The sequence below is a fragment of the Mandrillus leucophaeus genome, unplaced genomic scaffold (genome assembly GCF_000951045.1).
Source record: "Mandrillus leucophaeus isolate KB7577 unplaced genomic scaffold, Mleu.le_1.0 Scaffold68, whole genome shotgun sequence".
NCBI classification, from domain to species: Eukaryota; Metazoa; Chordata; class Mammalia; order Primates; family Cercopithecidae; genus Mandrillus; species Mandrillus leucophaeus.
In genome coordinates this window covers 4,347,230-4,358,288 of record NW_012107363.1, presented here as the reverse complement: position 1 = coordinate 4,358,288, position 11,059 = coordinate 4,347,230, and the positions used below count along the sequence as shown (strand labels likewise).

The window sequence follows — 11,059 nt, the reverse complement described above, 5'->3', positions numbered from 1 at the left end:
AGTCTAATTCATTTGGGATTTTGGTTGTCACATGGCTTTGCGGGGCCTGTGTGAAGAGTGAACACCCACTCTTCAGAGCTTCAGAGGACACGTCATTCTGCAATCCTCTTTGGGGACACTCTCCCCCATCCCCTCCTGCATGCTCACAGGGATTTGGGGTGTTTGCATGAGGCCCCAAAACCTACAGCCTCGCCGAAGCCGGGTGTCCTGGAGCCCAGCTGCCGGGGTCTAGGTGGGAGGAGGCCTGGTCATCAAGCCTGGAGCGGAGCCGGGAGGGCTGGGAGTCTTCCTGCGCCGTCCTCTGCTCTCTCGGGCAGACCTGCTGCCCCTGCCATTCACAGGAGTGTCCCCGGGCCAGGTGGTTCGCCCAAGGCCACACAGGGACTGTGCTGTGCTGGGTTTGAACTGCACCTGACGGAGTGGACGGCACCCGCTAGTTGCTTGCGGTGACAGTGATGTTGGAAAATGGGAACGTGGGGTGGGGACGGGAACCCGCGTTGTCCTGGAGGCTCCGGGAGGCAGAACGCAGGCAGGTCCCCAGCAGCCGAGGAAGAAACCAGGACTTGCTATGCTGGGCAGTGGCTGGGTGGATGGGGTGGGACCCACGGCCCACTGACCTCCCTGACTCCCTGGGGCTGAAGCTCAGCCACACCCTGGGAACTAAAGGAACCAGGAGGGGCAGTGGGTCTTGAGGCGGCAGGGAGCGGGCACAGGTGTGGCTGGCAGGGCGGCAGGGCAGGGGCAGGCTGGCAGAACCAGGGCAGGAGGCCACAGCCACCGGGCAGGTCCCATGCTGGGCCCCCAAACCCCTGACCACAGATACTGCAGGCCTCCGTGTGGCCCGGGGGGCTCCAGGGCCTGGGACAGGGCGAATCCGCTGGCGAAGGTCCAGAACCCATTCATGGGAGCCAGCGTCGGGGGCCGGGCACAGACATGGATATTCTGGGTTCGTTTCCGCTCTTGCGGCCTGTGGGTCCTGCTGTGGGAGGGGATCGCCCCATTTTGTATGCCAGGAGTCGAAGCCTTGGCATGGCTGAGTGGCTGGCTTGAAGTCACGCCCCCAGTCCGGGTCTCTGCACTGTCACGGCCTCCTTGGGGACACCAAGGGCGCGGGCAGGCGGTGCTGGCTGGTGTCCCTGACAGCCGCGCTCCCTGCAGACTGCCTGCTGATGCTGGTCTACAAGGACAAGTCGGAGCGCTCCAAGGGCCTGCGGGAGCGCAGCAGCCTGACGCTAGAGGACATCTGCGGGCTGGAGCCCGGCCTGCCCTACGAAGGCCTGGCCCACACGCTGGCCATCGTCTGCCTGTCCCAGGCTGTCATGCTGGGCTTCGACAGCCACGAGGCCATGTGCGCGTGGGACGCCCGGATCCGCTATGCGCTAGGCGAGGGTGAGTGACTGGGGTCGGGTCTGGGCAGAGGGCTCCCTGCTCAGGTGTGCCAGGGCCCCTCACCAACGTGGGCTGCAGAGGCGGGAGTAGCTCCAGGGAACCGTGCAGGAAGATGGGACATTCATGGGTGCCTTAGAGTGGAGTGAGCTCCAGCCTGGGGGTGCCCAAGAGGGTTTGGGAGGCGGAGTCTGCTGGGCTATGGTGTCTTTGGAGCTCCCTAGCCTGACCATTAGTTACAACTGGAGCCTTTAACTCAAGCTGGTGGCCTTTGGAGGCATGTGGCCTCCCAAAGCCCCGCCCTTTGCTTCCCACACTGGACAGTGGAGCCCAGAGCCTGGGTAGGAAGGAGAGCCCCAGGCTGGGTGGTCCCACCCTAGCTTCCCCCACACAGGATGGGAGGGAGGGGAGGGAACAGAGGGAGGGAGAGAGAGGGGAAGGGAGGGCTCCCCTGCAGAGCTGGCCCTGGAAGAGGTGGAACCTCAGTCCCAGCCCTACAGGGGCTTCGAATGGGTGCCTGGGGGCCACTGGGGGCTGAGCTGCCCTGGGGCTCTGAGCAGAGGTGGGTGGTGATGGGGCCTGGCCACTGAGCGGCAGAGCAAGCATAATCCTGCGTCCCCTAGGAAACCAAATCAGTGCCACAAAACCCGTAACGAGCAAAACAGTAGAATGTCAACCGAGTCGAGTCCTGGTCCTACACTGGCACCCACCCAATAATCCCACCAGCTCTAGCTGCCCTCGCTTTAAAAACATACTATTTTAGGCCGGGTGTGGTGGCTCACACCTGTAATTCCAGCACTTTGGGAGGCTGAGGTGGGCAGATCACCTGAGCCCAGGACGTAGAGACCACCCTGGACGAAGTGGTGAAACCTCGTCTCTACTAATAATTCAAAAATGATGGCCAGGCGTAGTGGCTCATGCCTGTAACCCTTGTGCTTTGGAAGGCTAAGGCGGGCAGATCTCCTGAGGTCAGGAGTTTGAGACCAGCCTGGCAAACATAGTGAAACCCTGTCTCTACTAAAAATACAAAAATTAGCCTGGTGGCAGGCACATGTAATCCCAGCTACTCAGGAGGCTGAGACAGGAGAAGCGCTGGAACCTGGGAGGTGGAGGTTGCAATGAGCTGAGATTGTGCCATTGCACTCCAGCCTGGCCTGGGCAGTAGAGTGAGACTTCATCTCAAAAAAAAAAAAAAAAAGAAAAAGAAAAAAAGAGCCGGGAGGTGGAGGTTGCAGTGACCTGAGGTTGCACCACTGTCCTCCAGCCTGGGAGACAGAGTGAGACTCTCTTAGAAAAACAAACACGGCCGGGCGCGGTGGCTCACACCTGTGGTCCCAGCACTTTGGGAGGTCAAGGTGGGAGGATCACGAGGTCAGGAGATCAAGACCATCCTGGCTAACATACTGAAACCCCGTCTCTACTAAAAAAAAAATACAAAAAACTAGCCAGGCGAGGTGGCGGGCGCCTGTAGTCCCAGCTACTCGGGAGGCTGAGGCAGGAGAATGGCGTAAACCCAGGAGGCGGAGCTTGCAGTGAGCCAAGATAGCGCCACTGCACTCCAGCCTGGGCGACAGAGCGAGACTCCACCTCAAAAAAAAAAAAAAAAAAAAATTAAAAATTAAAAAATAAAAACACGCAAAAACTTGCTATTTTGATTAGCATGGACTCTGCATAACTTTACTTTTTAAAATATTGATTAAAATATCCTGGTCCTTGATGGCTGAGTTCTTTGGCCTTGGAGGTGAGTGTCCTGCCCCAGGGCAGCAGCCCCTCCTGCTCCATTGAAGGGGAGAGAAGCTGGGGGCTTAGTGGGAAGAGGTGCGGTCAGCTCTGCGGGAGGGCGCAGGGGAAGGAGACATTAGGAGAGAAGAACTGCCAGAACTTTCAAGAAAGTTCTTCCGTTGGGGGTTCCCTCCAGCCTGGCTCAGCGGCATGGCTCCGCTTCCTTCATCCGCTGGGGCAGGGCCATAGCACAGAGGCCACTGGGCACTGCCCAGGCAGCGTAATCTTGATAGAACATGGCCTGACAAGGATGCACCCAAGGCCACAGCTTGGAGCAGGTGGAGGAGGCAGAGGAGTGGGAGGTGGGATGGAAACAGGGGTCCCTTTGGCTCCGGGGGCTGGAGATGGAGCAGGTGGGGCCCCTGGTGGGTAGGCTGCTGTCTGCCTGGGGTGCTGACCTGGGAAGAGGGGGAAGGCGGGGACAGCACTCAGGACCACTCTCCTCTCTGAGGCTTTCAGGGGCAGGGGCCTGGGCAGCATCAGTGGACAGGACCATGGGAGTGCTCAGGGTTCGGGTGAACGGCCACCTGGATGGAGAGAGGGCCTGTGGTGTCCTGAGGCTCCTGTGGCCAGGCTGGGGCTTCGATGGAGACCCCAGACTCTCCACACCCTAACTGGAGGCTGGGAGTCCCTGAGCCTCGGTTTCCTCTTCTGTGACGGGGCCACGCAGCTGTGGAGGGAGCCTTTCTGGAGAGGAGGTGCTGGGGGCAGGAGCCCAGCCAGGGCACTCACCAGCCCTGTCCTCCCCAGCAGCTCTGTGGTGGGAGGGGAGGGAGGCGGAGGTCCGAGGTCAGGCCCCTCTGGGACTTGCTTGCGCCTGAACAAAGGTAGTTCCTGGGAGGATGGCGAGGAGACAAGTGCGGCCCCCTGGCCCCCCCGCCCGCTCGGGGCTGTGGGGAGAGCCATTTGCTCATCCTGCCGCCGCTGCCTCCCCGGCTGCCACCTGGGTGGCTGCCCCTGCCCGCCCCAGCCTGGCCTCTGCCCCTGCTGCCTCCTCTCGCGATGCCCTCTCGCCCCTCCCGCCCGTGATGCCCTCTCGCCCCTCCCGCCCGTGATGCCCTCTCGCCCCTCCCGCCCGTGATGCCCTCTCGCCCCGCCCGTGATGCCCTCTCACCCCGCCCGCCCACAGTGCACAGGTTCCATGTGACAGTGGCTCCAGGCACCAAGTTGGAGAGCGGCCCGGCCACCCTGCACCTCTGCAATGACATCCTCGTCTTGGCCAGGGACATCCCCCCGGCTGTCACGGGGCAGTGGAAGCTATCCGACCTCCGGCGCTACGGGGCCGTGCCGAGCGGATTCATCTTTGAAGGCGGGACCAGGTGTGGGTACTGTAAGTACGGATGCATGGGCTCACTGAGCAGTGGCAGCACCCCCGTTTCCCCCGAGAACTGCTGGCTTTGGGCTGACTGACCCCACGTGCAGGCCGGCCTGCTGGCATTTCCAGAACGCACCAGCAGGTGGATGGCGTCTCCCCACGCTCGATGTCCGAGGTCCTCTGCCCGCAGGAACCTCAGTGTGGAGTGCCAAGTATGGGGCCTCAGCTGCCTCTGCTCTTCCTCACTGCAGGGAGAGAGTATGGGGATGGGAGGAGGGGCCCGAGGCCACAGAGCCTCAGAGCCGCTCATATCCAGATTTCATGAAAAGGAAAAAACAAAGAACAAATGCATTTAGTGGCGGGGAGCCTGAGCTCGCGCATGAGCACCACGGAGACACATTCCTGGACCAAGAATTCCTGGTGGACACGCCAGCCGCCCCGCCTGTGGGTTGCCCAGAGCTGCCCTAATGTCCCCAGTGAGGTGGCCAGGCCGTGGGTGGGGATGGCCTGAGTCCTTTGGGCGTGTGAAGGCCTGAGAGCCGCCCTCAGCCAGGGGAGTGAGGGAAATGGGAACAGGAAGGCACCCAGCCCTCCCCAGAGAGTCTGAGGGCTGCTGCAGGAGCGGGCTGTCCCAGCGACCCCCTCCACTTTCTCCCATGTTGGGTGCAGATGCGCCAGGCTGCCCTGTGGACCTGCAATCCCCGTGGAGGGCGTGACGCCTCCTCTCTTCCCTCTGGAGGGGCAGCTGCTCATTGGCCGGGCTGGTGGCGGGCAGAGGGGCCTCCTGTGGGCCTGGTGTGGGGCTGAGAGGACTGAGGGACAGCACTTGGCTCACACTGGCCGGGGCTCTGGTGGAGCCTGGATGTCTGGGCGGAGCAAATGCAAGCAACGACACAGGCCATGCTGGACGCTTGGGACCTCATCCTGCAAAGGCCAGCTGGGGCACGGGCGCAAGCCCATCTGGGTGCCATGTTACACCACCTTCTGCGCTGGGTGCTGGGAGCAAACCCAGTGGGTCTCGCTGCAGGAGCCAGCCCTGCTGGGGTCTTTGAGGAGACAACATCTGACCCTTGAAAGGGGAACAGGGCGGCAAGGCTCAGGCTCCACGGAGGCAGGGGGCGTACACAGCCAGCTGCAGGGGGCACAGCTGGCCCGGAGTCTCAGCCCCTGGGGCTGGCAGGGACCATAGCCAGAGTCCAAAGGGCCTTGGCCCCTCCAGGATTGGACAGCCAGTATGGATGGGCAGGGTCGCTGCTCACGCCAGCTGTGGGCTGGTGTGGGGGGTGGGGGTGGTTCCCGGGAGAGCTAGGACACCTGTCGGGGTCCCATCTGCTGGATAGGCCCCCAGACCCCCTGCGGCAGGCCGGAGGTTCAGCACAGGGGCTTCCAGAGCCGCTGGGGAGTGGGTTGGCAGCGGCCGGGGACAGTGGCTGGACCCAGCGTTCCTGTCCTCTGTCGCGTGGGAAGCCAGAGCTGCAGGCTCTAGTTGTCCTGGCACGGGCAGCCTGTCCCGTCTGCCGTGTGCTAGATTTGGGGGTGCCTGGAGGAGGGGACCCATGCCTTCCTTTCTGTCTGTGGAATTCCTTGGCATGGGCAGGCAGCTGGCCGGGTCGGCGCCGTGTGCTCACCCTCTAAGCTGGGGCGCGGCAGGAGGACCCGGGTCCTTGGAGACCTGCTTATTTTGTCTGGGCCATAATGGAATGTGGCCACTGGATGTTTCCCTCTGAGGCCGTGGAGGTTCACATCCCTGCCGAGGTGTGGGTGGCCCCTTTTCCGCCAGTAAACAGTCCCACACCTGGGGCCGTGCTTCTCCCCAGGGCGAGGCTGCTGTGCTGTTTTCCTGGGCTGCTCAAAAGCCAGGGTGAACTCTTATGGGGCCGTCTGTCCTGCTGCTGCCTCCCCGGGGCAAGGTGTTAGAGCAGCCCCACCCGCAAACCTGCAGACCGGGCTGGCCACACAGAACCCACAAATGGGGGCTGGCCCCACAGAACCCCCCTCTGCAGCTCAGTGCTGAATGTTCTCGTCCCCGGTGGGACCCTGGCCTGAGAGAGGAAGGGCTCTGGGAATTCCGTCACCGACGGCTGCACACCCTGTAGGGCAGGTGGGTTCTGGAGGCCAGGCTGGAAGGCTTGGCTGAGTCGCTCATCCCCGTCCCCAGCAGGCCCTGCTGGGCTCTATCCTCCTGGAGACGGGTGTGGCCGCCACCCTGGGTGGTTTAGGCTGGGTCTTAGACTCGGCCAAGTGATGGTGTTCGCAATGCAACACTGAGTGCTGGCCGCGTGGCTGGAGGGACAGGGTGTCTACGGCACGTGTGGGCAACCCGGGGCCTCCTGTGGGAGGGAGCCGGCAACTCGGGTGGTCCAGGGGCAGCGGCATCAGCTTCCTGGGGCTTCTGTAGCAGATGACCCCCAAGAGAGGGCCAAGTGTCCAGAATGGGTTCCTTCTGCAGCCTGGAGGCCAGAAGCCCCAAATCAAGGGGTCCTCAGGGTCGGCTTTTTCCAAAAACTCTTGGGGGGGACCCATGGGAGGTCTTTCCTGCCCCTTCCAGCCGCTGGTGGCCCCAGCAGCCTCGGCTCGTGACTGCGCTGCTCTGATCCCTGCACTGCTCCGATCCCTGCGCTGCTCCGATCCCAGGGCCTGCTGGCGCCTGCGTGGGCCTCCTCTTCTGTCTCTTGCAGTCCCTGGACTTAGGGCCCCCCTGGATGACCCAGGATGACCTCATCCCGAGATCCTCAGTTCCATCCACAGAGACCCCTGTTCACAGGTTCTGGTATGTGAACACATTTTACGGGCCACCATTTGGTCCACAACCAGGGCCACTGGGACAGAGAAGGATCCAGAACCTGGATCCCAGTAAGTCTGTGGGTGTCGTCACATTCAGTCTGGAGGTCACAACTGGGCTGGCATTGTGAGAAGGCCCTGGAAGGTTTTGGGTGTAGGAAATCCACATTCCTTCCCCAGGGACAGGTCCCAGCCTGGCCCCCGATCCCCAGAACGGCCTCACTCGGCCCCACCACAGCCAGCTCTGCAGACAGCAGAGAGGGTGACCCTGGCCCAAGGCGACGCCTCACTCATCCTGAGATGCTGGGCATGGCTGCGCATCACAGGGGCCCTGCTGGGGGTCGGGTGGAGACAGGCCTGGCTGGGCTTGGTGCCTGGGGGCGGAGGTCTCTCTGTGGACAGCTGCCTGTTCAGAATGGGACAGGAGGTGGTTTGGTGACAGCAACTCTGGGTCCCCAGTGTGGCCCAGTTTCCTGTCTCTGTTGGTCACGGGCCTGTAGTGTGGACTCCCGGAGCTTGGCCTGAGCGCACTTGGCACATGGCAGGCGACGGTCTGTGGACAGTTCAGGGCTGCGGGCTCCAGCCTCACACACGGGCAAGTGACTGGGCCCCGCCTGCAGGGACGGATGTGCGTGGTGGAGAGTGATGCAGAGAGGGCCACTCACCCCGGGACAGGCTCAGCTTGCAGCAGAGGGCGGTGGGCCCCGGAGAGGGTGAGCCCACCCAGAGTCCAGGAAGGGAGAGCTTTGGAGGGGCAGGGGGACGTTTGAGCTGGGCCTTGAGGGCAAATGGAAGCTTTTGGAGGTGCCACCTTTTCCCCCCTTACCTGCTCTCTCCAGCTGAGTCCAGTCCAAGGACCAACATCTGCCTCTTCACCCAGCCTCTGGGGGCCACCAGGAGCATTTGAAATTCATTTTGACTTTTAAAAATGAGTAAAGAATGTGGCCAGGTATGGCGGCTTATGCCTGTAATCCCAGCACTTTGGGAGGCTGAGGCAGGAGGATCACCTGAGGTCAGGAGTTCAAGATCAGCCTGGTCAACATGGTGAAACCCCGTCTCTACTAAAAATACAAAAATTGGGCAGGTGTAGTGGCACACACCTGTAATCCCAGCTACTCGAGGGACTGAAGTGGGAAAATCACTTGAACCCGGGAGTTGGAGGTTGCAGTGAGCCAAGATCCTGCCATTGCACTCCAGCCAGGGCAACAGAGCCAGACTCTGTCTCAAAAAGAAAAAAATAAAAATAAAAAAGAGTAAAGAATGAAAACCCCAACTACGAGGCTCTTGCTATGTGAACGTTGCATCTGCCCAGCTCTGGAGAGCCCCCTGCCGGCCGTCCTTGGCCACTGCAGCCTGGCGGGCAGCCTGGACCGAGCTGGCTGAAGCTCTGGCCTCTGTCCCCGGCGCTGGATCAGTGGCTTCTCCTGGTCGGGTGCTGGGTCTAGGGATCAGATGGTCGGGCCTCAGAGCCTGCATGAGACTGAATGAGGCATTTCCAGTCCTCAGAGGGTGGGAGGGGAGCCGGGAGGGGCACAGACCCCAGGCTGGGGCATTGGGGGAAGCTCTCTGGAGAAGTGAGCTTCTGCAGTGTGAATAGGAGTTAGCTCAGCTGTCAGAGGGTAAGGGATGGAGAGGGGTGAAAGGGCACTTCAGACATCTCTGAGCACGAGTGGGCGTCCCGAAGAGCTGTGTAGGAGCCCTGTTAGGTGGGGATAGGAGTCTTGAGGGTAGAGGAGGAGGAGGAGACAGGGCTGGGTTGTAGAGAGTTGGCTAACTGGACTAGTGAGCATTTTCATCATTGTCTCAGAGTGGCAGGGAGCCATTGAAGGTGCTTGAGCAGGGGGAAGTGTTTCGTATGCTAATGTTGACCCCCGGTGCAGATGAGCGTGGAGGAAGAGGCTGACAGGGGCCAGAGAAGGTTTTGGTTGTGGTCCAGATGATGGAGGGCGAGGCCGCCCCAGGCAGCAGCTGCCTGGTTGAGGGGTGGGAGCCCTGTGGATTCCAGGAATGTGAAGAAGGTGGTGATGATGGACAAGGGGAGGAGGGGCGGCCCGGGAAGGGGGACCTTCTAGAGCTATGCCCCTGGACTGGAGCTGCTTCAGGAGGGCAGAGGAGGGGTGGGAGCTGACACCCACTGCCAGGCTCCAGGCCTTCCTCCATCCGAGACTCACCAGGTGGGGCCGCTCCCATGTGCACAAGAAGCTGCCACCTTGGGGGTGGGGGGAGCTGAGGTCATGTTATCAAGACTTCTCAGTCCTGCCTACGCCTGCCTGGCATGAGCCGTCCAGGACACCCTGGTCACCCTGATGTTTGTTCTCTGAGGAGCTGGGATTCTGAGCACTGAAGATTCTGACATCAAGGGGCAGCCACGAGGGCAGTCAAGATTATTCCAACGGAAACCGTCTTAGATCTAATTGGCTCATTGAATGTCTGCGTGGAAACCACGAGGGCAGTCAAGATTACTCAAACGGAAACCATCTTAGATCTAATTGGCTCATTGAATGTCTGCGTGGAAACCACGAGGGCACTCAAGATTATTCAAATAGAAACCGTCTTAGATCTAATTGGTTCATTGAATGTCTGTGTGAAACAGCATTTTCTTTCTCAAGCCAGTGAGTCCTGGAGTTAGTGCGGCAGCTTTTTCACTGGAGACATGTTTCTTAGGAAGCAGGTGCGACTGTAACGTGGGTAAGGTTTGCCTGCAGCTCGGCAACCCCAGTCTCTGTCCAGAGTGGGAGCTGCCCTCAGCCCCACAGGCCGTGGCCTTCTGCTTGCATCCTGCTGACTCTGTCCTGCTTCTCTGTGTCTCCCACGCTGTTTCCTGCGGTGTGACAAACCCTCCTACACCTAGCGGCTGGCGGCTGTTCCCTAGCTGGCGATTCTGTGGGCCAGGGATCTGGACGGGGCTCAGTGGGGACAGCTCATCTCTGACCCATGGGGTGCTGCCTGGGGTCCCTCAGGCAGTGGCATTTGGCTATGGTGGGGCCCAAAGGCCCAGGAAAACGCTGTGTCGGCTGTTGGTTGGGTTGCTCAGTTTCCCTCCAGGAACCTCACCCTCTGATAGGACAGCCTGGGCTTCTCAATAGGTTCCACGAGGGCAGAAGCAAAAGCTGCCAGGCCTCTGATGGTCTTGGGGCAGGGCTGGGAGAGCATCCGTCGTGCCACTTTATGCCAGAGCCATTACTGGCTGGCCCTGATTCCAGGGAGGGAGTGGACCAGCCTCTTGAGAAGGGGCAGCCTCCGAGGGCAGGGGTAGGGGAAGCGAGTGGCTGGCTTTGCTGCGGCCACACCTGTGTGATACAGTAAAATGGGGCAGGCCCTGTTCTTCCCGCCTTTCCCTAAACATACAGGCAAACAGGGAACATGCACACGCTGTGTTGGGGAAGGGCAGGGCGGGGTCGGCAGCCTCTCACCTATTTCCTTCCACCCAAGGCTGAGCACTGGGGGTCTCCTGGTTATGGGTGCTTGGCTGGACACTGAGACCACAGGCAGCTCAGGCTCCCTGCCAGCAAGGTGCTCAGCCTGGTGGCCGGGACAGCAGCAGACGGGGCTCTGCCCCAGAGGAGGCGTCTGTGAGAGCATCACAGAGGGGCTGTTGGAGTCAGGGGACTGAAGGGGGCCAGGGGCCAAGAAAAGCATCATGAAAGGTGTTGTCATGTGACCTGAGTTTGGAAAGGTCAGGGGTGTTCTAGGTGGCCAGGGGTATGGAAGGTGGGGATAGCAGCCTCCTGAGTGGAGATGTAGGGGTGTGGAAGGTGGGGCCGGCAGCCTCCTGAGTGGAGATGTAGGGGTGTG

General features: G+C 61.0%; 1 protein-coding gene across 1 annotated transcript in view; it reads left to right on the top strand.

Annotated features, from left to right (window-relative positions):
- Positions 1-1,147: 1,147 nt before the first annotated feature.
- Positions 1,148-11,059, top strand: part of DOK7 (docking protein 7) — a 33,845-nt gene continuing 23,933 nt past the window's right edge. The window contains exons 1-2 of the mRNA XM_012002197.1: positions 1,148-1,389; positions 4,298-4,498. Coding sequence (XP_011857587.1) covers positions 1,170-1,389; positions 4,298-4,498 — 421 coding nt within the window. The 5' untranslated portion in view covers positions 1,148-1,169. The remainder of the gene's footprint in view (positions 1,390-4,297; positions 4,499-11,059) is intronic.